This window comes from Thunnus albacares, chromosome 4, assembly GCF_914725855.1.
Source record: "Thunnus albacares chromosome 4, fThuAlb1.1, whole genome shotgun sequence".
NCBI classification, from domain to species: Eukaryota; Metazoa; Chordata; class Actinopteri; order Scombriformes; family Scombridae; genus Thunnus; species Thunnus albacares.
In genome coordinates this window covers 25959900-25985422 of record NC_058109.1, presented here as the reverse complement: position 1 = coordinate 25985422, position 25523 = coordinate 25959900, and the positions used below count along the sequence as shown (strand labels likewise).

At 40.5% G+C, this 25523-nt stretch overlaps 2 protein-coding genes across 2 annotated transcripts; both read left to right on the top strand.

Annotated features, from left to right (window-relative positions):
* Nucleotides 1-321: 321 nt before the first annotated feature.
* Nucleotides 322-22493, top strand: LOC122980397 (apical junction molecule-like). Its single transcript, XM_044348358.1, has 10 exons — nucleotides 322-755; nucleotides 2472-3497; nucleotides 4624-6664; nucleotides 13966-14078; nucleotides 14805-14901; nucleotides 15146-15290; nucleotides 15464-15600; nucleotides 15717-15913; nucleotides 16018-16098; nucleotides 18027-22493. Exons 2-9 carry the CDS (start codon nucleotides 2482-2484, stop codon nucleotides 16091-16093), a joined length of 3822 nt encoding a protein of 1273 aa, XP_044204293.1. The 5' UTR covers nucleotides 322-755; nucleotides 2472-2481; the 3' UTR covers nucleotides 16094-16098; nucleotides 18027-22493.
* A 1054-nt stretch (nucleotides 22494-23547) lies between these two features.
* On the top strand, nucleotides 23548-25110 carry LOC122980398 (beta-crystallin B3-like). Its single transcript, XM_044348359.1, has 5 exons — nucleotides 23548-23637; nucleotides 23782-23897; nucleotides 24013-24145; nucleotides 24297-24439; nucleotides 24675-25110. The coding sequence occupies exons 1-5, from the start codon at nucleotides 23563-23565 to the stop codon at nucleotides 24946-24948; spliced, it is 741 nt and encodes a 246-aa protein (XP_044204294.1). The 5' UTR covers nucleotides 23548-23562; the 3' UTR covers nucleotides 24949-25110.
* The last annotated feature ends 413 nt before the right edge of the window (nucleotides 25111-25523 follow it).

The window sequence follows — 25523 nt, the reverse complement described above, 5'->3', positions numbered from 1 at the left end:
CATTATTATCGCAACAAATAAAACATGGTGATGTTAAATATTACGTAGACCATTTCACCACTCATCATAATTTCTTTGTCAGTAAACATATTCATCAATTACCTGGGTGGTGAAAGACATTTTCACTGCAACAACTAAATAAAACAGCTTCACAATAAACAATGTTGGTCATTTTTAGTGTAGTTTGAAACAACAGAAAAGTACAAATTGCAGTTTAAACCTTCCCTCGACTCACACTCAGCTCTTCACTTTCATTATTGGACCTGCTTGTGGCCAGGAAACAAGCTCCTGCTCTAACCCAGTGAAACCACTTTATACATAACTGACTCCGTGACTCACTACAGAGACAACATCCTCTCAGTGAAGATCTTATTTAATTATGGCAATGAAAACACAAAACATCAGTTCAGTAGTGCATTTCCGATGCTACACTTTTTGTACAATTATCTGTGCAGCTGAGCTCTTTTTGGTGCGCTTTTGCCCTGAAATAAATCGTCACCTCTTCATGTCTCTATGCGTGTGACTTGACCCCGGAGCAGCAGCGTGGCTCCACCTGCGGCGGGCGGAGAATATCTGTCTGTCTGCTGGCCGTAGGAGCGGTCTGACGTCTTGTTGGTGTGAATGAATTGAGAAAAAAACACTCTGACAACAGCTCAGCAGGCGAGACGATCGCGGAAAACTGAGGAACATTTTCTTTTGTAACTTTTTCCCGCTTCCTTCCTTCCTCCACCTGTATGACTGTGTGAAAACAAAAGGTAAAATAACATATATATTTCGATATATAACTGCTCAAGAAATTTTCAAGCGGTGGAAAGTTCGTAAAGCTGATGTTTACAGCAGGTGCACAATTTTTGTGACCAGTCATGAGTTGTACTGTTTTACAAGCTTTGTAAATATTCTCAATATGAGTTTCCGCATCTTACAAAAGCAGCAGATGGTTTTATTCACAAGGCTGACAGCCTGGCTTGAATTAAAGTTACATTTATTTATCCCAGTTTCCGTTGTCCAGTCTGAGAGGACACTGCTGGTTCAACGACTGGGAGTTCACTGTTGACGCGTTTATTAGTAACTTATTAACTTACCATAATCAGATATTGGCGCTAAAATAACGATAATGTCACTGTTTAATGCGTGTTATAAGCAATTATATCGCGATGTTTGGCTCGTAAACAGCTGAGTTCATTAACTTCTCACAGCATCACTTAAAGATTAATGATACAGTAAACATCCAAACGAAAGGAATGGAGTGCAGCCTTGGCAGGATAACAGACGCTGAAGGCAAACAAAGATAAAGAAACTAAATGGCCAGTAAGCCAAGTGCTACAGAATGATTTTCAGTGCAATCCATGAATGTTGCCTAAAAACAACAGGAATCATCATCAATCAGCTGCAGCTTTACCTGCTAGACAGTGTTTGTTTCTCAGGTGTTCATCTGTAAGGAAAAGAAGGGAGAACAGACATGTTGAATTTAACTGGGTGGTGTGCACAGCTTTAGGATCCCATTACACAATATCATGCACACCCAGAGGTGTGTGTTTGAGCAATGCACCAAAAAGTCCATCACGAAACCCTATCTCTTGCAAAAAAAAATACCTAAGTGTTATGGAATCAAAACTGTTTATGCAAACCAGCTAAAGACTGATATTGTGAGAGTGATAGAGTAAGGATTTTGCTGACACATTATTGGGAGCTGCACAGTATTAAACTGTGGGGCGTGGAGTTACCGGTTTGTGCAAAACTCTTACAGGTCAAACCAGATGACATGCTGCATACAATGCCTGTGGTATTTACTGTTACAGATTCGGCAACCTTACTGTTATCTTTTTTTCACATGGTGTGTAAATATGGCCTTTCTTTTGTTGAAGTTATTAGCACTGACCAAAGTGCTCATGTGACGGTCTGAGAACGGTCTAAACTTGTTTACCTCTCAGTGGTCTCAGTTGAGTTGAGAAAGATCTGATGCGATTGTGTCATTTCTGGTGCAGATCATATTGTGGATGTGTGTGATGACTCATCAGAGCTGCTCCAGTCTCTGTTGTTCTCCTCCTTGACTTCACTGTTTCCTGCATAGTTACTTTTCAACTTCAGTGTGGTTAGAAATGACAAAACCGTGAAATTCGTATTGTATAACAGTTATATCACACTTCCCATCTGTAAATGTTAACATCTAGTAATACCATTAGCAATGAAAGTAGCATTAATGTTTTATAAAAGTGTACCATAATAGTAAGAAATGTGAGGATGTGAGCAGAGCAACTTCATAGTTTCTTGTGTTTGTTCAGTATGATTGATTAGCTGCCTCTGCAGTAGTAATGTGCTTTCAAAAATCTGAACCGACCAGACTTTTCAAGGCTTCTTTGTAACAACGTGATCACGGCTTTGTTTCAGCTGAGAGTGATGTTTTTTTCAGTCTAAATATGTATTTTCCTGTATGTAAACCCCTCCTCTCCTCTTCTTCTGTCCTCTTTTAGCAACTCAGTTATGGAGAGCTCCATTGAGGCTTCCCGGACTGAAGGCGCCCCAAAACCCAAACTGGCCCCCAAACCTCGGCTCACTCCCAAGCCCTTCTCTCTGCAGCAGAACACCACCATTCGCTCCATCCATGCTCCAAAGACGGTCACCTCACCTTCTAAAGCAACAACACACCAGACTGGTAAATCTGAGGCTCCAGGTGTCCCCAAAGCCACTCTGACCACCACTGCTCAGAAACCACCTCAACAGCCCGCTACTCCTGATTCCAAACTCAGCTCTGTAAGTGTGCACACCAAAGATCAACCAAAAACAACAGAGGAGAAGAAAACATGTCCGCATGGAGAGGATACTCCTGATTCTAGTGTAGCTCCGGGGAAATCAGATCCAGCTTCACAAAGTGCTCCACCCAAGAAGATATCCAAATCTGAGCCAATCCAGAAAGAAGATGTCACCCAAAGGAACCACAATACCTCCACAGATGTTGTAACTAACTCAGAACAGAAAGACGAAAAAAAGAAGGAAGATGAAACTCAGATGCCTGTTGTCCAAAAGCTTGAAGAATCAGGGGGTGACGATTCTTCCACAACCAATCCAAAAAATCGATGGGGCAACAGCAGGAAGCGTCTATCCACGGAGCTTACCTCAAAGTTTGAGTCAGGTGGTCTATCTCTGCCCCCCCAGCCCCATATAACCATCTCTACAACCACCAGCAAAGACGATGCAAACCAGCCAGTGCCCCCCGATCCAAAGCAGAGCCTGACAACATCAGAGCCGCCCAGCAGAGAGAGTGACGAAGGCAAACTGAAGGAGGAATACAGTGGAGGAGGCAGTATAAAACGCAGAATCAGTCTTCTGTTTGACTCGTCGTCCAGGCCCGAGGTCGTTGTGAAGAAAGAGGAGCCAGAAATCATAAATGGTGCAGGAGGTGTGAAGGAGCGAATTAAAAACTGGAGGGTGGAAACAGGTTCTGAAGGTCCGAAGAATGAGAAGAAGCCACAGGTTGTACCCCGAATTCGCCCAAAGAGGTTAGTGAGCTTTTTTCCACTGTGCTATTTCGTGACTTGACTAGACATGAATACAATGAAAAGAACATTCTCTTGCAAGTGCAATCAAGCAAAACGTTTATTTTAAGGTTAATGGCACATATTATGGCTTGCTATTACTGGCCAGGGATAGTTTTCTCTTCAATTGCATCTTTTGTGCCAGATCCTGCAGCAGACATATAGTATTTAGACTGCAGCGCCAGTGGAAGCCTTATGTTGCTTTTGTCGCTTGCTTGTCTTGAGTGTGGAAGGTTTCTGCAGTGTTTTCCACAGTGTATCCCAGTTTCTGTGAAAAAATCATGCTGAGAGGAGTGCAAGTCTGGAACTGTGGAGACAGGAAAGTTTGAGTGTCAGCTAAAATGACTTATTTTCTACACATCATTTCAATGTGCACTGTGTTTAGACATTAATAGGGGTGTGGTAAATGAGTCATATTGCTTGTGGTATCAAGATTGTGGCCAGATTTATGCCCACAAATAACTAAATTTGGATAAGAGTGCAAACCAGGCCACCTCAAATAATTTGAGATTGGATGTCAATACTCCAAAATCTAGCACAAACCTCACTATTAAAGGGTCAGTTCACCCATTTTCACAATTACCCCTAGTATCATACCAATCAGGTAGTTTTGTTTTTGTCCAGGTTTTGAGATATCCATCTGCTGCTACTGAAAAATGAGAAAAATGACAGCAACATGTCTTTACAGGAGCAGTGTCCTCACTGTTTTGGAGAAAGGTTTCACTGTCAACAGCTTTCATTTATCAACTGCTTTCTACCAAATAAATAGTCACTATGAAAACAGTTGACAGTGTGCTCTATGGATTATCATGTCTTTCTGGAGAAGAAAGTTGCTGTTGATTTTTTAAAATGTAAATTTTCAATGATCTGAGCATCACAAACGAAATCCAGTTTCATTGTGGTAAGTTAGAGGTAGAAATCTCATGAATATCTCATAAACTGGCAAATAAAACCAAAACTATCTGATTAAAATCATCACTAGAGATAAGTGACCCTTTAATGTGACCTTGTGTGATCAGATATGTTTGGATCAGGATCATAAACTCTCAGTTATTAACCTGAACAACTGTGATTCTTATCTCTTTCACAGCTTTGATCCAGTAACTGTTCCATCAGCAGGGAAAACACCCAAAAGGCCTCCTGTCGAACTCCCTGTAACAGGGACATCGTCCGCAGAGGCTGCGGATCCACCCTCAAAGATCTCCCCTGCTGAACAACCTGCAGAGAGCCCACTGGACACATCAAAAGATGCTCCTCCTGAAGTGAAGTCGTCAGAAACATCATCAGAGACATCAGGAGAGCGTGAACAGAGCAAATCAACAGAGGGTGATGTTCAACTACGTGCTCACAGCCCACCTGCAACCCACACTGTCACTGACGAGGGATCCTCAGCTGCAAGCGAAAGTGCTCCGCACGCTCCAAAGGGGGACAACATCAGGCGTCGCTCTGTTCACTTTGGTGTGGTGGAGAGAGATGACGGTGGACCTCCAGTACGCCTGTGTCCAGAGACTGAATCCAAAGCAGAAGATGAGGCTCCTGAGGATGAGGAGGACCTTCCTGGTTCAGTGCCTGCCTATAGAAGAGTAGGAATTCTTCAGAACAAGGACGATGAGGTCCAAAGGCAAGAAGAAGATCGGCTGAAACATTTAGAGTTTGAAAAAAGAAGGAAAGCAGAGGAAAGCTTAAAGGAAAAGGAAAGACTAATGTTAGAGGAGGAGAAGAAACAAAAAGAAGAAGAAGAAGAAGAAGAAAAGGCCAGGCAGATGAGGGAAGAGGAGAAAATAAGAGAAGAGGAAAAGGAAAGAGAAAAGCTGAAAGAGGAAGAAAAGGAGAGACAGAGAATGGAGGAATGGGAGAGAGAAAGGTCAAAAGAAGAGGAGAGGGAAAGGGAAAGGCTGAGAGAGGAGGAGATGGAAAGGGAAAAACAGATGGAGTTGATGTGGCAGAGACAGAGAGAAGAGGAAAGAGAGAGGGCGAAGCAGAAGGAAGAGATACTTAAACAAGACCAGGAGGAGAGAGAGAAGGAGAGACTGAAAGAGGAGGAGAGGAAAGAGGAGAGATTGAGGGAGGAAAAAGAAAAACAGAGGCTGAGAGAGGAGGATAAATTGATTCATGACAACGAGGAGCACAAATTGGAGGGAAAACTGAGAGAGGAGGAAATTACTGAAGATAAGCAGAGAGAGGAAGATTTGGAAAAAGAGGGGCTGAACAAAACAGAGGAATTGAGGAGAGGAGAGGATGAAGAGAAGAAGAAAGAGGAAGAGTTGGAGTTGATGTGGCAGAGACAGAAAGAGGAAGATGGAGAGAGGGCGAGGCAGAAAGAGGAGAGACTCAGACAAGAGGAGATGGAGAAAGTAAGATTGAGAGAGGAGGAGAGGCGGAAAGAAGAAGAGAGGATGAGGGAAAGACAGAGAGAGGTGGAGGAGGAGGAGAGAATGAGAATGGAGCTTGAGAGGAAAAGGCAGCAAGAAAAAGAAGAGATGGAGAAAATGAGGCAAATAGAAATGGAGAGACAGAGAGAGATGGAGAGAAAGAGACAGATAGAGAAAGAAAGAGCAGAAGAGCTGGAGAGAAAACGTCAAGAAGAATTGGAAAGAAAGCGAGCGGAAGAACTGGAAGAAAAACTAAGAATGGAGAGAGAAAGGGAGGAACTTATGTTGACCAATTTGCGAAAGGAGGAAGACGGGGAACGAGAGATGTCAGTGGACGAGCCAGAGCTAAATTTAATCAGCTTTGACTCTGAACCTCAAACCCCTTCAGGACAAACCTATGAGCTCACAGAGAGTCAAATGGAAGTTGTCTATGATGACTTCTCTGTCAGAAACCCGCATCACGAGGTGGATTTTGACGATTTTTCAGCCAAACCAAAGAGATGGGGCTCACGGGCTAAAATAGAGACCAATCCTGTACCAACCACCTCTTTGTACTCTCGGGATGAAGAGATGGAAGCGCTGGTGCCCCTGGAAGTCAAAACTCAGGAAAGGAATGTACCAGAGCAGCTGGAAAAACCAGACAGCCCAGGGCCTACACCAGCCCAGGAGAATCCAGAGGAGGAGGAGGAGAAGGAGATGGAGAAGGAGGAAGAGGTGGAGACAAATAGAGATGAAGGGGAAGAAGATGACAAGCAGGAGGTACAGTAAATATAATTTGGATTGCAACTTGATTTTTTATCCATGTTTGATTGATTTTAACACACACTGCGGTTATACTCTACTTACATCTAATATGTGCAAAACAGCATATGAAAGGCTGAAGTGTCCAATTACGCAGAAATGTTAAGAACAGAGACAGGAGTGTACATGGAAATGTGGTTATTTTACCACTGATTCATATCAGCCCAGCAGCCACACTCCTTACCTGCAGGAACACATTGCCATTCCTGTGGCAAGCATAACAACATCTCGTTATACTCGATCCAGCCTGATAAAGTCATGACTTAAGACTGTATGTTTGCGTGAGTGCGTACATGGCATATGCATGTATGTGTAGGTGTGACACTGAGTAATGAAACAAGCATGGCCTGACATCCACATCTATGTGCAATGTGTCATTAGTATTATCTGCCTTTGCCCACAGTGAGAGTTTATTTCTGTCGGTTAACTATATATCAGAGAACAAAGTGTTAGAGAAAGATAAGTGTTGACTTTGGAGGTGTGACAATAAAAAAAAAAAAACTGCTATGAGTAAGCCTGGTTCTGAATTTGTGATCTTAAATTACTACCCCTGAAGTTGATATCAAGTTAAGATTGAATTATTTTTCCGTGTTTTATATATATTTACAGTTTTGTGCAAAGGCAGGACTCCAGTACATTCAGTCTCCTAATGTTTGCTGAATCTGCCAGGCAACTCTTTATGAACTCTGTACTCTAAATCTGATGGTGCACTTACTGTAGTGTGTGGTAATGACTAACAGGAAATGAGGTTAGGACTTCCTTTGCAGCTATTGCACCATTTGCTACTTTCATTTTGTTCTTAATTGCGCATAGAGAAAACTTTTTTTTTTTAAGAGAAAAAGTTCAAAAGAAAAAGAGAAGTTGTAAAGTGTGAAAGAGCGATGGATTATTTCACATGGGCATCTTGGATGGGTTACTTTCAGCAGCTGTGGGTGAGTCTTCGTAGATAGAAGTGTTACCTCAGACGTGCTAGTGGTTTTGCAAAGAGAGCCAACTCAGCAGTTTGCACCTTTTTGAGGGTTCCATCTTGTACTTGTTAGATTTATTTCTGATGTTGGATTGCAGTAACCGGCCTTTTTTTAACCACTATTTACCGAATTAATCAATGCAGAATTTTAATACACCAGATGATGAGTACACATGATTACATTTGAAAGTGGTTTCATTCTTTAAAGATAGATGTGCACACCTTCTCCAGCTCCACGCATTCCTGTGAATGAGAAAGTTTGTAGTTCATGTCGAACTCAAGGTTTAAGTCACTTCTGAAGTCTTTAGTTAAGCTTGTAACTGGAGAACCTTTAAGTGTTTGTGACTGAAGACTTTGACCACTCCTGTAGGTCGTTATCTTACAAATACACAACTATTAACTTTTTTTGTTGATATGCGTGTGATAAGATACATAGATAACGTAAGGCAGCTTCAAATACAGAACTTATTTTATGTCAGTTTACAGTCAGTTCACCTTGGACCCTTTGAAGCTATATTAGTACTGCAGTCAATAAACAATGTCCGAGCCAACTTCTGGGTGGACCAACAAATAAACATCACTAGTGTACTGCTTTAAAAACTATAGATTGAGTCAGATGGGAGGGTGATAGTCAGTTGCTAATGCTGGGAAATTTTAGTTGTTTAGTTGTTAGAAATAATAGAAAGCAAAGTGATGATTGCAGCTTAGTAATATACCTACAGCTTCCACACAATTTAAATTGCATTGTCAAGTACAATATTTAAGACTTAACTGTGAGAAGAGAGAAGGCAATAAACAGAAACAATTCAAGGTGAACAGAGCAAAGAGTTGTTGATGCACCTAATGAGAGTACATAAGACTGAAAGAACAGCTGAGAGGCTCGTGCCAGTCAAGACAGATCGATTCACGGCCTGTTTGAACATGCAACATTTTTTGCAGGGTTAATGAAAACACTTAAACCTTGGAGCACTGAACTGTGTGTGTATGTGTGCATCATTGTGATTTTGTTTCTGTGCACGTGCTTTAGGAAACAAACCATATTGTTAGCAATGAGCTACATTGTACATAACCACTCCTACCGTAAAGCTAGTGGTATAGTTGTTTTGCTGGTCATGACTTGTGTGTGTATGGTGGCAGTTTCACCACTGAGTGGCACTGCTGCTCTTAAAAATTGCACTTCCTTATCCTGCACCACAGAATCCAACTACTTTATGTCATATTATGTACCTTACAATGTTATAATATGGCCACCATATGTCATTTGATAAATAAAATATGATAATAGTGATTTGCTAGCCATTTTATGGCTGCAAGAGAAAATCCCACAGCAAAGACACTATTGTGTGTAAAATGAATTAGGCAGAGAAAAGCTTTTCATTTGGACTGGGTTAGAATGAGTAAAATGTTTACTTGGCAAACACAAGCTGAGCAGCCGACCGTGCACCCTCATTCAGGCTACCGACTAAAAGACAGACGGGTGGATGGATTGATGTCATAGTGAGTAGGGCCTAAGTGGTATGTGGTCATCATGTCCTCATTTGGATCTTGCCAACAGGGTACATGTCAGAATGACCATACATGGTGCACCTATTTGCTCTCTTTCTGTCTCTCTACTCAATCTCTCCACCCTGTTTTGAGAGAGCCCGTCACCCCCCGACACACACACACACACACACTTTCTGGCACACATACACACAAAAGAGGATGGGCTAATCCACAGACAAGAAAGTTCACTTGTCCACTGTCCATTCTTTCAGTCATCTAGTGCTCCCTGTCGCTCCAATTTTCTCTCAACTTTCCAGTAGTCTTCCTGTTTCCTACTATTCTCTCTACCTTGTCGTCACACAAAGACCTGGTTCATTCAGTAACCTGCATTTACCTAGGGGAAGAGAGCAGCAGAGGGAGGTACAGAAAGCACCTTGGCCCAGCCTGCCGCACCTTCCTCCCCTCGGGATTTTCCATTTCTGAGCACAGACCTCAGCTTTGTTTTGACTCTCTCTGAAATCACTCAGGTCTAGAGGAGATAAAGGGGTTATCCACCTCTCTGTACCTGGCTTTGGATGTTTTGAGTGGCAGATATTTCCCACGCTGCTTTTTTTTTCTTTCTGAATGGAAAATGGAGTCACAATATGAACTGGGATGTTGGTACACAGGCAAACAGGCTTGACTGTGGCTGAGTCAAGTCTCAGCAAAAGAGAAAAAGAGGGTGCTCATGAAAAGAGGTAACTGTTAAAATTCTTGTCTGCAGGACTGAAAGCTTCTTTGCTATTTTTACTTCAAAGGTAGCGACAAAAGGACTTTTATTGATTGGGACTTCGGTCAATGTCTTTTAAGTGGATGATAACCTCACCGCAATGGATGATGGTGATGATAGGAAAGTCTTTCTTCAGGACGCTGCTTTTTAAGGTGTAACATCCATCACAGTGAATGCTGCAGTGGAATAGTGTTGTCAGCGTGCAAACACATGGCTGGTCAGACTATTTACTTCTTTACTGACAGCAAATAATTGACTGTTCCAGGAAGTTTGTGTAACCTGAACCATAAAAATATGGACAGCGGGGATGGAAGTGAAAGGTGGACTATATCTCATTTTGTATGACATCAGAAGCCTTTTTTCCACAAAGGACAATTTGTGCTCTCTTTACCTTCTGCTTGCTGAAAATGACAACTAAAAGCCAGATCATAGACCCAGCTTTCTGACTCACCCACACAATCCCTTCATCTCTAACAAAGCTGAACTTCAGTTTCTCCGATGACCCAGTTCCCATGGTGACCCTACTACCAGGACGACCAGCTGTGTGAGCCTTTCAACCATGCAGTACTTTGGAGGGAAACTGTCAGCCGCCCAGCTGCAGGTGGCGGGTTGGGTGGGCAGCGTACGACGCTCCTTGCAAGGAGCTCTGCAGCTGGTCTGGGGCAACGCAGAAGAGAGGCAGGAAGAGGAAGATGAAGATAAAGAGGAAGAAGAAAGTGGAGATGGAGAGGGAAGGTTTCAGAGAGCCATGTCGCCACTTCGTAGCTTCGCCAGACGTAGCAGGAGATCCCTGAGCCGTCTCTCTCTCAGAAGCCGGCAGACTCTGCACAGGAGAGCCACTCAAACCTGCTCAGTAAGAGCTGATATAGTAACCCAGAAAATGTCAATGAATGCTCTACGATATTCTGCTCTTATCACATCCAGGTCTAATGAATAGAATGGTTTAATGAAAATCAGATATTATATTAATAGCCTTGACTAGCTAGTTTTCATTGACATTAGGTCAATGGAAATTACCTCTTCAATGCATTAACAGGGAGGTCAGCGGAAATTAGATTCAATGATGAATGTACCAACAGATTTTAAGGCCTGGGTTAACGATGTGAGAGAGGGCTTCAGGTACTTTTCATAGTTTACACCAAAGCTCCATGCAACTCATTCCCTAGCCAAATGTGTACAAGCCCATTTGTTAACAGATAACCATGCAAATGTAAATAGGGAGCGCAGTAGGCAGTGGCCTGTCTGTTTCAGGAAGGACGCGGTTATCTGATAAAGTTGTCCAAATGTAGTGTTTTATCAGAGCACATGCATGCCCTTTCCCTCTCTGTCTGTGGTGTGGGTCAGAGATAAAGCAGAGGACTAAAACAAAGTGTGACACAGTTAGACAAGTTTCATCCAACTGTAGCTGTCTATGTGCGGTTTATCTACATCTGCCTGTTGTTGAAGCTGCTCACATTTGCTTTCACTTGAGTCATGACAGTATCTTATCACATTTCACTGAAAATGTGACAAATATCTGTCCGTACAGCCATCCATTTTCATCTGCTTATCTGGGCATTGCCAATACCGGATTTCAACTTCAATTGATAGGAATAATTAATCACTTATTTTTGAACACTACAGTATGAACACTATCCTACAACTACTAATGATATAAATGAATATAATATACATAGTTAATATATTACATAGCATAGCATTTCTTACTACTCTGAAATTGACTGTAAAGATGAAACACAAGAATTATTGTAGATTTTAATGATTAAATTGCCTTCAATGTAACATTTTGTTTAAAAAACTTTGGCACACTACCGAAAAGAGAATAAGAGCAAATACACATATCTGATGTTTATTTCAACACTGCATTTATCACCATCTGGTTTGGAGATTAACTACAATAACTTTGGGTTCCAAACTGTTTTTTAGACATACACATGATAAAGTCCATCTTGTTAGTTTTTAATTGTTAACAGTGGCTGCAGCATACATGTGTGCACATTAATTTGTGTGAATGTGTGTTTGTGTGAACATGTATTGGAGACAAAGACTGAAAGGAAAAAAAAGAACCTGCAGGCTATTTCCACTCTTAATTTGATGATGCATCGCTTCCCTCATTAGATGCGATGTTTTGTTGACAGTCTCGATCTGTTACCCTGGATTAGAGTTGTGGTTAGTTGTGCTTGTGGCATCTTCAGGATGTTATCCTCTCCACTATGTTGTAAACAAGCTATCCTACACATTCCATTGACTGTGACAAAAATGTGATGGTGGTAAACTATAATGAAGCTAACTCTGTCGTGACTTGCACATCCTCCGCCCTCCGGAGTGCATACTGTACTCACACACTCACACGTACACAAAGTGTTAACTGTAGCTGAAAGGTGAAGCTTTTAACATATCTGGTACTTATGTTTGCACTTATAGAAGATGTTGTTGAGTTGCGTTACAGTAGTCCTAGAATGTTCTGTTATTACTAGTAAAATAAGGAATGTAACAGCATACTTTGATAGAGTCTGTGCATATGCAGATTAAAGCTGCATTAACATATATTTTCAAATTGAACGGCTCAAATAACTGTGTGTTGTGTGAAAGGTGTCGCTTGTAGGGACAAACCCACAAAGAATTATCACCAACTCTGCAGTTCCCAACATTTGGGAGCATGTTAGCATCTTTCAGAGCATTGTTTCTATACATATATATATATATATATATATATATATACATAGCACTATATACATAGTGCTTGTTGCACTGCCCCCAAGGGCTTTTTCATGCTTTAAGGCATAATATTTTAATCCCTGGGTATATCAAGTGAAGTTTGCATTTTCTCTGTGGCAGAGTCATTACTGAAACATCAATTTAAGTAAAACAGATTGATTGTTCCAATTTAAATCCACTGATCAGACTGAGATACACTTGCCAATTCATTATTGCATACTTGTTCCACTGGCAACAGGAATTATTTAGAAAATGGATTAAGTTCTTCTTTGGTTTCTTCAGAAGATTTTTTGAATAATATGGAAGGCAGGTGTCAGAGTCACATGATGTGTCAATCTTCTTTTGGAGGAATGTGGAGCAATTCTTCCACTGTGAAGTAGTTCACGCTTTGTGTTGCTGTTGGAGCAGACTTTGTTTTTCTCTGCAACTAAACACAGTCTGTGGTTATATGAAAATCACTATGAGTCTATCCGTCCATGCTGCAATGCTTCCCGATAACAGGCATTGTGCAAATGAAGCTGCTCTATGACTATTTATTACTGAGTAATAAATGGCCTTATGAAGTATTTGAGATGTTTATGAAATCATACAGAAGCCAGCAGTGTTTACACAAGTGTTGTTCTGTATCCAGGTGACAATATCAGACAACAGAACAGTGGGATGTGCCCCTTGACAAAATGTGAAGTGAGCTTAAAAGAATGTTTGTGAGGAGGTGTTCAGTAGTTGCTTTTGTGTGTGTGTGTGTGTGTGTTTGTGTGTGTGTGTGTGTGCACCCATGCATTCCAGCAGGTGGGCGTGACAGCATGAGTGTGTTTTGGGGGTGTCTGTGTACACGGATATAGGTATGTATGCCAGTGTGTGTGTGTGTGTGTGTGTGTGTGTGTGTGTGTGTGTGTGTGTGTGTGTGTGTGCATGTGTGTGCATACACAAGCTCATGGTGTTTATTGAGGACAGCCCAGCCTCTGTGACCAGCTCATTAAAAGATGCATGCTTGGCTGGTCCTTAGTCCTCTCTCCCTCTGTAGTTAGTGATCTTGGCTCGGCACACAGTCCTTTTTCTCCCTGCCTCAGCTGCACCGTGTGAAGTTCTAATATGCAGATTTACAGAAAGACCAAAACATCATTTTATTTCACATAATAAAACAGCAGGGCCAACAGAAAAATGAAATTGGAGGTTGAATTTAGCAACATATCCCACAATGTCAAACACACTAATGCTGTCTTCCTCCATTGTTTACTGTCTTTTTTGTCTCTTTTTTGTATGATCTGCTTTTTTGCTCATTAACCAATTTAATTGAATGTCTCTCTCTCTGTCTCTAAGACTCAACTTAACAGTTATCGTACAGGCGGTGAAGACAAAGACACTGATGCTTTGATAGACGGTGAGCCAGACCAACAGAATGGGGCCTGTGAACCGACATCTGAATCTGACAGGTAGGTAAGAGGTTGTGGTATAATACAATACAAACTCTACTTACTGTGGACTATAGATTGATATCAGTGGCTCCATTTCATTTATCTTCACTGTTGGACACAGACAGGACTTGACAGGTTCATGTGATCAGTCTTTGTGTCATGTGCTGAAGGTGTGGCTCCACATTGACATACATGATTTGATTCAAACTGAGTACACCTGCAAACAGAGGCCCTATGGCTATCTCACATTGAAGTCTTAAAGTAAATAGCCAGGAGGTGCAGTTTAGAGGGCCAAGTTTAGCTCTGGTGTCTTAGTACAATCAGTGGAGCTTGTAGTGTAACCAATAATAACACACTGTGATTAAGGAACCATAATTGCTAGTCTGCCTTTGAGAGTGTCATATTAATTTCAAATAACTTCAGCTCCATGGGTGATTTGGACTCCAATATTAAACCAAATGAAACATACAATATAAAGATTTCTGTTTCTGAAACTTAACTCCTTTGATAGCATAACCAAGTGCAGCTGCACACTAAACTGTGCTATCAAGTACTTTCTAGAGTTGAGCTCCCTGTGCCCCCTTGTGGTTTATAGAGCACAACACAGAAACACAGAAGAGTTGAGGTTGTTCAATTGGATGAAAATAACTCTCAAGATTGAACTGAAAGCATCTCAACAATAACATAAGTCTTCTCATTTTAATGTGTTCACACATTATTCTAAATAGCTTTCTTTCTCCTAAGTCCAAAGCCTGACGCTGACCAACTTCCTGAGGTCTCCTCTGAAGATGTTGATATCAGTGATTTTCAAAGAGAACCAGAGCTGTCTCCATTCCCTGAGGTTGGTGACTATTTATTATCAACTTTCCCCATTCATGAATCATGACTGTTGATGTCTGTATCATTCGCTACAGACATTAACATATAGTTTGGTTGTTACTTTGCATATCTATCTCAAAGAAATGTGTGTTCTTGCATGTGTATTGTTGTAGCGTGGTGGCGCATTAATAAACATCCATGAATACAGTGTCTATTCATTTCTTGCTATACTGCTATACTATATATGTGCGTGTGTCTGTGCACAGAGCACCACTCCTCTCCTCGACACCAGTGCGCAGAAGTCCAAGGCAGATCTGGGTAAGAGGCGAATTCGAACACGTCCGTCACGCTCACTCCATGCAGGATTGACTCAAACGGACGGTCAGGACTGGAAGTTCCGTGACTCGACAGGTTATTATAGCATCCATAATGTTTTTTAATCTACACATAGAGCTGGAGCTCCATGATTCTTTTGTTTCAAAGTAAACAAGCAATATTTCCACCAAACATATCCACTCTAGTCAAAGAGCAGTCTGGGAATCTTGACTGACGGCATGTCTTGATGTGTTAACTATATTTTTCAGTTGAAAAGGAGATACCTTCCAAGCGAAGGGAGTCAGACTCTGAGGAGGAACAGCCTAAACAGAAGATAGTCTGTTCTCCTCCTCCCACCTCTCAGAGAGTCCCCATATTTCCTGGCTTGAACCCTGCAGCCCTAATTGTAAGTTCTCTCGGAGTTTGAGGAGAGTTTAAATACACTATGTTTTTATAATAGATAACAATGTGTAAAAGGGTAGAATTGACACTGAGTAACATGTATTTAACTTGCTTGCCAAGGCTCAGATAAAAAAAAGAACAAGTGGAGGAGGAACTGGAGGAGGAGAAGAAACAGAAGACAAGGGCAGACAAGAAAGGGAAAGTCCAAATGAGGAGTTATCACCATCTCCCTCACAATTGTCCCGCTCTCCTCGCTCTGCTGCACATCTTGCAGGCGCCGCACGAGTGCTGCCGCCCATAGGCGGCACGGATGGAGGGTAAGAACAAAGCATGATGGCACACTCATATCCTGCAAAAGATGAGATCCATGCAAATATGTTTAGAGAAAATGACTGAAATATTGATTCTGTGTGTTATTCAGTGCCATCTCCTCTCCCGCTTGGCTGAAAGAACTGAAGTCTAAGAAGCGTCTCAGTCAACATGAAGGTGAAGCGTAGCCCAAGTAAGTATTAGGGCGAGAATTAAAATACTAGAGACATAGAATCTTTACCATATAATACAATTTAAATCTTGCTGTAGAAATGGAGAGTTCTGTTGTCGCCCTGTGATAGACTGGCAGCATGTCCGAGATATTTCCCTGCCTTTCACCCCACACCGTTTCCTCTTTAGCACCTGTGTAGAGCTTTTCTTGGGTTTCACGTGGGAATTGAATCAATATTATTAATATCATGTTGATGAAAATTATTGTCAGGAGGCCAAGCACCTGATGTTATTGTAGTCTTACATTTTATGGTCAATACAACCATCACATTTTCTTATATCAACATAGCTCTTTTTATGCCTCCGTGCTGGTGACAGACATGGCTGGAGGCATTATGTTTTCAGGTTGTCCGTCCATCCCATTCTCGTGAACGCGATATCTCAGTAACACCTTGAGGGAATTTCTTCAAATTTGCCAAAAATATCCGCTCGGACTCAAGGATGAACTGATTAGAATTTGGTGGTCAAAGGTCAAGGTCACTGTGACCTCACAAAACATGTTTTTGGCCATAACTCAAGAATTGGTACACTAATTATGACAAAGTTTCACACAAATATCTAATACGATAAAATGATGAAGTGATGACATTTGTACCCAAAAGGTCAAAGGTCAACTTCACTGTGACATCATAATGTTATGCAAAAATACTTTTCTGGCCATTATTCAACACCATAACTCAGGCACAGAGGGGGAGATTGTGACCATATTTCACATTTGGTGAGATACTGAACTGATGACACTAATCTTGGGTGTCCACCTTGAAACTGTGGTGATTGTAAAGATCTTCTGTGCTGCCAGGTTGAAAATGTGTGTGAAGCATCCATGTTTTAGAATTTGTAGCGTCTTTGCAGCAACATCCATATCTGAAGCATCGTCAACTGTCATGGCTACAACTTTATCAGGATCAGCTTTATTGGCCAAACATGTGAACACATACAAGGAAAATATACTTAGTACCTTTTATTAAATTCCTTCAAATTCTTCACTACAAATATTATATGAGTCTGGACAGACATGGATGTAAACTGCAACTTGGTTGGCGTAGGCATACAACTGGGAGGCAATATTTCTAGTTTTTTCTTTTTTCTCATTTCACCAACATTCTTGGTAGTCAGAGACACATTTTAGTTCTTCTTATATAAAGATGATCCAGTGTTCACTTGGAAAAAAACAAACAAATATTTTGTATGACTTTCCTATGGCTTGACAACAGAATCTTTATACACATTAGAGCATTCATAACCCACAAAGTGCATGTCAAAATGTAGATCATAGGACTTCATTCTAGGATCAACCAAAAATGAGCATGGAATTTTTGACAAAACGCAAATACTCTGAATTAAGAGTGATTACATAACTTTCAAGAATGGATTTGAGTGTGAATCATAATGTTGAGTAGTTTGCATATAATAGAGAGTGAATGTTTTAAACTTCGCTGAAATTCTGTCAAGAGAAATCATGTTATTAAGTGCAACAATGACTAAACTGACAGCAAAGACACAAACAGGAAGTGGGCCATATATCTGCAGCGTTTTCTCCTATCATGGTTAAAATTGCTCAGTGAGTAAGAAGCCATCAGTGTTAAGTTTATGCTGCTTGATGCACTTTTACTTGCCTGTGGAATTGCTGCTTGTAGCTATATTTTGCTCTCACATTTACTGTTCTGATTATAGCTTAGGGAAAAGGGCACAAGAATGTAACAAGGTTTTGGATTTAAGTGCCACTTGTGCTAAAAATTAATGTATTCATGGTAGAGTATATGCTAGAGTATTTACACAAAAAACAATCCAATACATATGTGATAAATTCTGACTATATTAAATACAGTAGATGCATTCCGTGGTTTTGAAACATCTCTCTGAACTTACTGTATATTTTGTTCCCTTTAGGAGCCGTTGTGCTGTTGCTCTTGAGCAAGAATCAATCAATCTCAGATATTGCTGCTGACAGACACCTTGCCATGATTGCTCCATTTTGCACTTTGAGTGCCTTATTTTGGACCTTTACTGAGATATGTAGAAGGGGAATTCAGGCTTTCGTTGAACATAGAGGACATCAAGTACTTTTCATCTTGTAAATGGAAAATGGTGCCAAGGCTATGTGCCAAGACTGTGATGTGTTTATGCCAAGTAAATGTTTTATCAACTGTTGTATAGAGGCTCAATGGAGGCTGAATGCCCTAATGTAATGTTGAACAAAGCCATGGATTGTCTTAGTGTTTCATTGCTTTGTTTGGCTGTGTAAGTCCATCATTTACTGACAGGGACTGATGACGCTAGGCCTTCAGCTGGGTATCTGCCTTTACACACACTCAAACACACACATATGTACAGGAAATACTGAATATGGATTTCACCTTGTGTGTGTTTAGTTTAAATTGTACAAAATGCCTTTTACATTATTTTACCAATCACAGATCGTCTCAAGTAAACCTACCTAGCACTTTAAGAAAATGATAATTATTAATTAAGAATCATTATCCCAAAAAATGGAGTAATAATTCTAATTAACAAAAAACTTAGTTTTGTACTGCTTGGTGAATTTAAGGACAAAGGGAGGATAATTTGTATAGATGCCCTTATTAACAGGGTGAAAGTGGTAGTTTGTAATATAAATGCACCTAATAAGGAAGATCCTGACTTATCAATGAGCTGAACAAAATTTAGGGCACAAAAGAAGGATAAATTATTTTGGCAGGAGATTTTAATCAAGGGATGGACCCTGTTATTGATAAAAGCAAATTTCAGACATTACTGGTACTGAGGGATAGGGCTGCCATACGTACGCTCACAGATGATTTAGGTCTGGTGGATATATGGATATATTTTCTCACTGACATAAATCCTACTCTAGAGTAGATTTCTTTCTCCCATCCAAATCCATTATTGAACAGGTGATAGACTGTAAAACTGGCCCAATAGCACTATCTGATCATGCACCAGTTGAAACTCAAATTGACAGGAAGGAGGGATAGATGGGAATGAACACTATACTTTTAAACTATGAGGTGCTCAGTGAAAAGTTGGCTGAGGACCTGACTATGTTTTTCAAATTAAATGTAGGGATCACAGAGGAGTTGTCTTCGGTATGGCAGGCATCCAAGGCATATATGAAAAGAAAATTGAAATTAATTGTACAAACATCTAAAAGGAAAAAAGAATGTATGGGCCAAATAACAAAGTTGGAAGCGGAAGTAACCACATTGGAAAAGGTCCTATCAAGACCATATACAGGTGATATATATAAAGATTTGTACAATCAGAAGTTTAAATTAAATAATGTATATAACAAAAAAGCAGAAAATGCATTATTTAGATTAAGAAGAAATTTCTACAATGGGGTCGACAAAGCTGGTAAGCTATTGGCACTACAATTAAAATAATAGGCCATGAATAGCATTATAACTAATTAAGAAAGGGGATGCATTAGTATCATCACCTAAATTCTATGAACATTTATATACGTCACCGTCAAGCCATGATCAGCAGAAGCTGAATCAGTTTTTTTCTATACATAAAATTGTAGAAATTATCTCAACAAGTAGAATCCTTGGATGCACCAATTACTGAAGACGAAGTTAGATGAGCCATTCCAACTATGAAAATGGGAAAGTCTCTAGGTGTGGACAGTTTTCCCATTGAATATTATAAAACATATTGGCTCCTATCTTGACAAAAGTTAATCTGGAAGCATTTAATTTGGAGTCTTTGCCTAATATCTTTAATGACGCACTAATATCATTAATTCTAAAAAAAAAAAAAAAGAGAGAGAGAGAGAGAGAGATGCAGTGGATCCCTTAAATTATAGACCTATAAGCTTAATTAATGTGGACTGTAAAATACTGGCTAAAGTATTAGCTTCATGATTAGAGAAAGTGTTGCCATCTATAATTAATACTGACCAAGTTGGCTTCATCAAAGGAAGGTCCTCAGCTGACAATTTAAGGAGATTACTACATTTAATATGGTAGAACTCCTCAGAGTAGTGTCCCAGTCACTGCCATCTCCCTGGATGCCGAAAAGGCTCTTGACAGGGTAGAATGGAGATTGCTATGTACGGCTCAGTCATTCTTTGGGTTTGGCTCTGTCTTTTCATCATGGATCAGTACTGTGTATAAAAACCCTAAGGCTGCTGTTCCTACAAATGGCATAATTTTCTCATCCTTCAACATCTCGCAAGGAACACGCCAAGGTTGCCCCCTCTCTCCGTTGTTATTCACAACTTTCTTGGAACCTTTGACAATCATGATTAGAGCAGATCCAAATATTAGAGGGGTGGAGGGAGCTGGAAAGGAAAATGAGCTGATGCTTTATGCTGATGATATTTTATTACTTATTAGCAACCCCTCCAACTCTCTACCCACATTAATGAACACTATCCAGTTATATTCTGAGTTGCATGATTACAAAATCAACTGCAGTAAATCTGAGGCTATGCCATTGTCAAAATCTTGTGATTCAAATCCAGTGTCTCAGTTAAAGTTTAAATGGTTGCCAGATGGAATGAAGTATCCAGGGCTTAAAGTCAGTCTGAATCTGGATGAAATAATTACCTTAAATTATGACCCACTACTGGGCAAACTAAAAAAACAATCTGGATAAATGGGGAGGACTGAGACTTTGGGGTAAAGTGAATGTAGTCAAAATGGTTGTAGCTCCTCAGTTTAATTATCTCTCTATGCTGCTTCCTTTAAAGATCTCTGAATTGATTCATAAGCAGCACAACAATTTTCTATGGGATAAGAGTATGGGCAGAGACAAAGGAGGACTGGGTTTACCAGATGTGAGGTCGTATAATCTATCTTTCAATACAACCAAACTGGGTAACTATAGAACAAAGCCTGGTTGCACCATATTACCATTCTTTCACAACAAGTGGAAAATAAAAATCTAAATCCCATACTGTCTTACTCAAGGAGTGTGTGGAGTTAAATCCATAAAGCTTGTAGAATGTGGCATTTAAACCAGTCATAGTCCTCCCTCTGGAATAACCCTAAAATACACATTGGGAAAAGAGTGGTGTACTGGAAAGTAAAGGGAATTTCTGGAAATATTTACAAATGAGACACTTTATTTGTTAGTATATTCAAGAACAGTGAACCACTAAGTAACCCTTTAACTGAATACTTCACATTACCTCATGATGTTCATAAAACTTCAGTGTTTTACAAAGTGTTCAAACACTCCATGGGTGATTCCTATAATAAGTAATATGGCAAAAGGACCCTGCAACTTATATTGAAGACAATGAATGGTCAGATATAACAAATGTAGGAAAAAACATCAAAGAAGCTAGAGGGAAATGTATTCAATATAAAATAGTGCACAGATATTGCTGGACACCAGCTAGACTTCACAAAATGGGAACTGCTGATAACAATCAATGCTGGAAGTGTAAGAGCAAACTGGGCACATATTTGCACATGATCTGTTCCATGGTTCACCCATTCTGGTGTAAAACCTCAGAGATATTGGGGAATTGGTTGGTTTCCACTCTGCCTCTTCACCCACTGTTTTGTCTCCTTGGCGACAAGACAATGATACCTAATATAATGAATAACAAAGTCAATATTTTAAAAGTTGGTCTTATAACAGCTTCAAGACTTATACTGCAAAATTGGAAGAGCCCTAGGTGTCTGGCTGTGAAGGAATGGATTGATGAAATGATTAAGATTTCATCATATGTTGGGAAAAATTAATAGTGGGTGGGGGGGGGGGGGGGGGGCAACAGAGACATGGGTTCCATTTTGGTTGCATGTTAAACTGACTTTACAATAGAATGTAAATACGTTAATTAATGACGGTACATGTTTCGTGTCCATGGTTTTATTTTATGTTGAGGGGATGTTCTGTGTAAATGTCCTGTACTGTATCTGCTCTATGATATGCTGCACTGCTCCAAAAAAATAGATAAAAATTTGAATTATAAAAAAAAGAAAAATTATAAATAATTACCGTCCATACAGTAAATCTAAGCAATAGCATTACCAAGTACCTAACTGTAATAACAGGGTCAAAGGAAATGTTTATTTTTGCTACACAATTGATGTCTGTGTTGTAACAAAACTTAAAGATGTACTCCCTAATTTTATAAAAATGCCCAATAGCTGGCCTTGTTACTATATCAACGATGAGCTGGGAGAAAATTTAAGGATGTTTGGATGATATGACAGAATCTGGGATGTGTGTTTTGTAAAATCCCCAAAAAAGTGTTAATCTGCTTGAAATTATTTTAAGTGCCTTTGTTTTTAATGGTAAAAAATAACCCTTGTCATTGCTGTAATCATTGATCATCAATATATGTGTGATAAGAGGAAATTTGGGGAATTTTATTAAAACTTTTTCTATGAAATGCAATTGAGTGTGTTTGTGTGTTTTTTATAGAAAACTTGCACTGCTTATTGCACATGGTAGGTGTCCGTGGAGCATAAAGACACAACATAACATATAGTCTCATTCATGCTTTACAAGCAAACTTTCTGCTCCTGTTATAGTTTTTGGTTATGCCAAAGGTAATTTATGTACTTAAGGAAAGACAAGAAAAATCCAAATATGGAAATACAATTAGTGAATGATACAATAAAAAAGCTGGAAGTTGGATGCAGCTATTTGAACAGTGGATGAAGAGAAAGGTAAAGAAACAGGTAGAAGACAGGAGAGTGGAGAGCAAGATAGCTGGGTGGGGCCAATAGTGCTGAGTGAGACTGATCTCTGCTCATTCTCTTGGCTGGCAGTCAGTGTGTGTGCCCACTATAGGATCATGGTCAGGATGGCAGCATGGGCCGAACTGGGCAGCGTTTGCCAGTGTGCCAGGGACAGAGGGCAAGCCTATTGAGAAGCAGTGTGATGGACACAATGGGTGCGACAGACTTGCTGCATCAACAGGCTTTTTGCTGCTGTGGCCAGAAATAAACCATAAATACCCCCCTGGCCTCCACCAACCGCTCGCCAGGCCTCCACACCCACACACCCTCACACTGAGACAGAAAGGAAAGAAAGAGAAAAGAAAAAGGAAAGACGGAGAGCGTGGCTTGTACGTGGTGCAGTGAAGCACAAGCCATCCAGGTAAAAAAAAAAAGATCATCCCTTTCCCGGACAGGCCTTTCGCTTTTACTCTCTCCCTACTCCCTCTTCTATCTGCATCCAAATGCTTGCTTCTTAAGTTTTTTTTTTTGTGCACTATTAATATGTTATTCTTACATATACAGCTGACAAAACTAGGATTTGAGTGAAATGAACAAGTAAAAGTTTGCAAATGTTGTGCTGATAGATTTATAGAGAAGTAGAGACATTTTGTCTTAGTAGCTGTTGTACTTGACCATGTTTTGAAGTTAAATGTTTCCACTGATGCACAAATCTATGTTCTTCTATTAATATATTTGATCTTGCCACTTATAGTGGTATTTTTGTGCTTTATAGAGGGAAAATGACAGAACAGCAGGGAACCCCAGACCAGCTGCCTGTCGAGAAGGGCCAAGGAGGAGCTGGAGCCACATATAAGGTATCTAATTGGTGACTTCACACATCACACTGCACAAATAAATGTATGTGTTGAAATTTAAACGAGTCAGAAAATATCATGGAATTTGGACTTCGCTGATGGCAGAAATTACACGTCACTGACTCCTCTGTTCCTGTCTTGTAGTTGGCAGTTTTTGAATTCGAGAACTTCCGTGGAAAGAAGGTGGAGTTGTCTGGTGAATGTAAAGATGTGTTGGAGAAGACACAGAGAGTTGGCTCAGTCATCGTTGAGTCAGGACCGTAAGTGTTTCCCTTCATCCAGTCATTCATCAGTAAAACATTTTTTACAGCATCCACATCATGTTTACTAGTTTTTTCCCTTGCTTTGTATGAATGTGTTTGCTCCATACTTCAGATGGGTGGGATTTGAGCGTCCAGGTTTTGCAGGAGAGCAGTTTATTTTGGAGAAAGGAGAGTATCCTCGCTGGAGCACCTGGACCAACTGCCTGAGTACCTACAACCTGAGCTCTTTCAGGCCCCTGAAAGTGGTCAGTATTCATGATAACACTTACTAGTCACTCGCTACTGACTGTAGACTTACTTGTTTGCAAGGAAGCACCGCCATTTCAACTGTCATTGCAATGTTAGCAGATGCAACATTCTGCAAAACAAGTGCAAACATGCTGTTTCTCTCTCCAGGACAGTGCAGATCACAAGCTCCACCTGTTTGAGAATGCAGGCTTTGAAGGCAGAAAGATGGAGATTGTTGATGATGACGTTCCCAGTCTGTGGGCTCATGGTTTCCAGGACCGTGTGGCCAGTGCTAAGGCCATCAATGGAACGTAAGCTGTAACCTCCTCAGTCATTGATATTATAGTAGTTGTCAGCATGGATCACACCCACTGTACTGTAATACCAATTAAAGTCAAACTCCCAATTTGGCATGGTGAAACTTGTAGTTAACAATATAAAGTCCAATAACTATTTTGTTTTTTAAGAGTATCTCATCTCATTGTCATGTAATCTTGTTGACTGTCCTGGAAATGTTATTCAGTGCTCTGTATCTTCTCTCTAAAGGTGGGTGGGATACATGTATCCAGGCTACAGAGGGCGCCAGTATGTGTTTGAGCATGGAGACTTCAAGCACTGGAATGATTGGGGAGCCACTGCACCTCAGATCCAGTCCGTCCGACGTGTGCGGGACATGCAGTGGCACAAGAAGGGGTGCTACATTGCCCCTGCACCTGTTCCTGACCCTACACCTAACCCAGATCCCAGCCCCACTCCCAACCCTACCCCTGACCCTCAACCTGTTCCCAATCCCAAACCCCCAACCCAACCCCAACCTTAATGCCACACCTCCAGCACCTCCTACAGCAACTGGGACAAGCTGAAGGCAGCTGGCCAGTCCCCAGTCTCTCCTCCACACCCACTGTTAGTCTAGGCTATCTGAATATGACATTTTGAACTGGAACTGACCATAATGAAACATGTATCTCTGTTGAAAATAAAGGTTTTGGCCCTGATTTTGGTTATCCGCAAATTATTGCATGTTATTTATTTTGCATAAAGGAATACCAGACATCAGTTGTACTGAGAGTATAATTATGAATTAATTAAGAAAGCTGATAAGGAGGAACACTGATAGTTCAGACTGGAAAATAGCAGCAAAAAGACTGTGATAATAGTAGTATGGTTGAATCGGCACTCTACTGATTTTATGCATACAGGATAGTAGGCTATACTTGCCATGAGGAGTATTACTCAGCCTGTAAAGAAGTTGTATAATGTCCTCTGTGGCTCTGGAGAAGCTGTCAAGTCTGAGAAAATGGCTCGGACTTGCAGACTTCAAATTTATAAAGGAAAGCCTGCATTATAAACTGGGGTATGGTTTTTCAAAGACATGGGAATTTACTATTCAAACCA

Bases quoted from the DNA above. Each gene is read 5' to 3' on its own strand.
- LOC122980397 (XM_044348358.1), top strand. From the start codon at position 2,482: ATGGAGAGCTCCATTGAGGCTTCCCGGACTGAAGGCGCCCCAAAACCC. The intron at 14,079-14,804 runs GTAGGTAAGAGG...CTTTCTCCTAAG, and splicing joins CCGACATCTGAATCTGACAG to TCCAAAGCCTGACGCTGACC. The intron at 14,902-15,145 runs GTTGGTGACTAT...GTCTGTGCACAG, and splicing joins AGCTGTCTCCATTCCCTGAG to AGCACCACTCCTCTCCTCGA.
- LOC122980398 (XM_044348359.1), top strand. From the start codon at position 23,563: ATGACAGAACAGCAGGGAACCCCAGACCAGCTGCCTGTCGAGAAGGGC. The intron at 23,638-23,781 runs GTATCTAATTGG...CCTGTCTTGTAG, and splicing joins GAGCTGGAGCCACATATAAG to TTGGCAGTTTTTGAATTCGA. The intron at 24,440-24,674 runs GTAAGCTGTAAC...TTCTCTCTAAAG, and splicing joins GCTAAGGCCATCAATGGAAC to GTGGGTGGGATACATGTATC.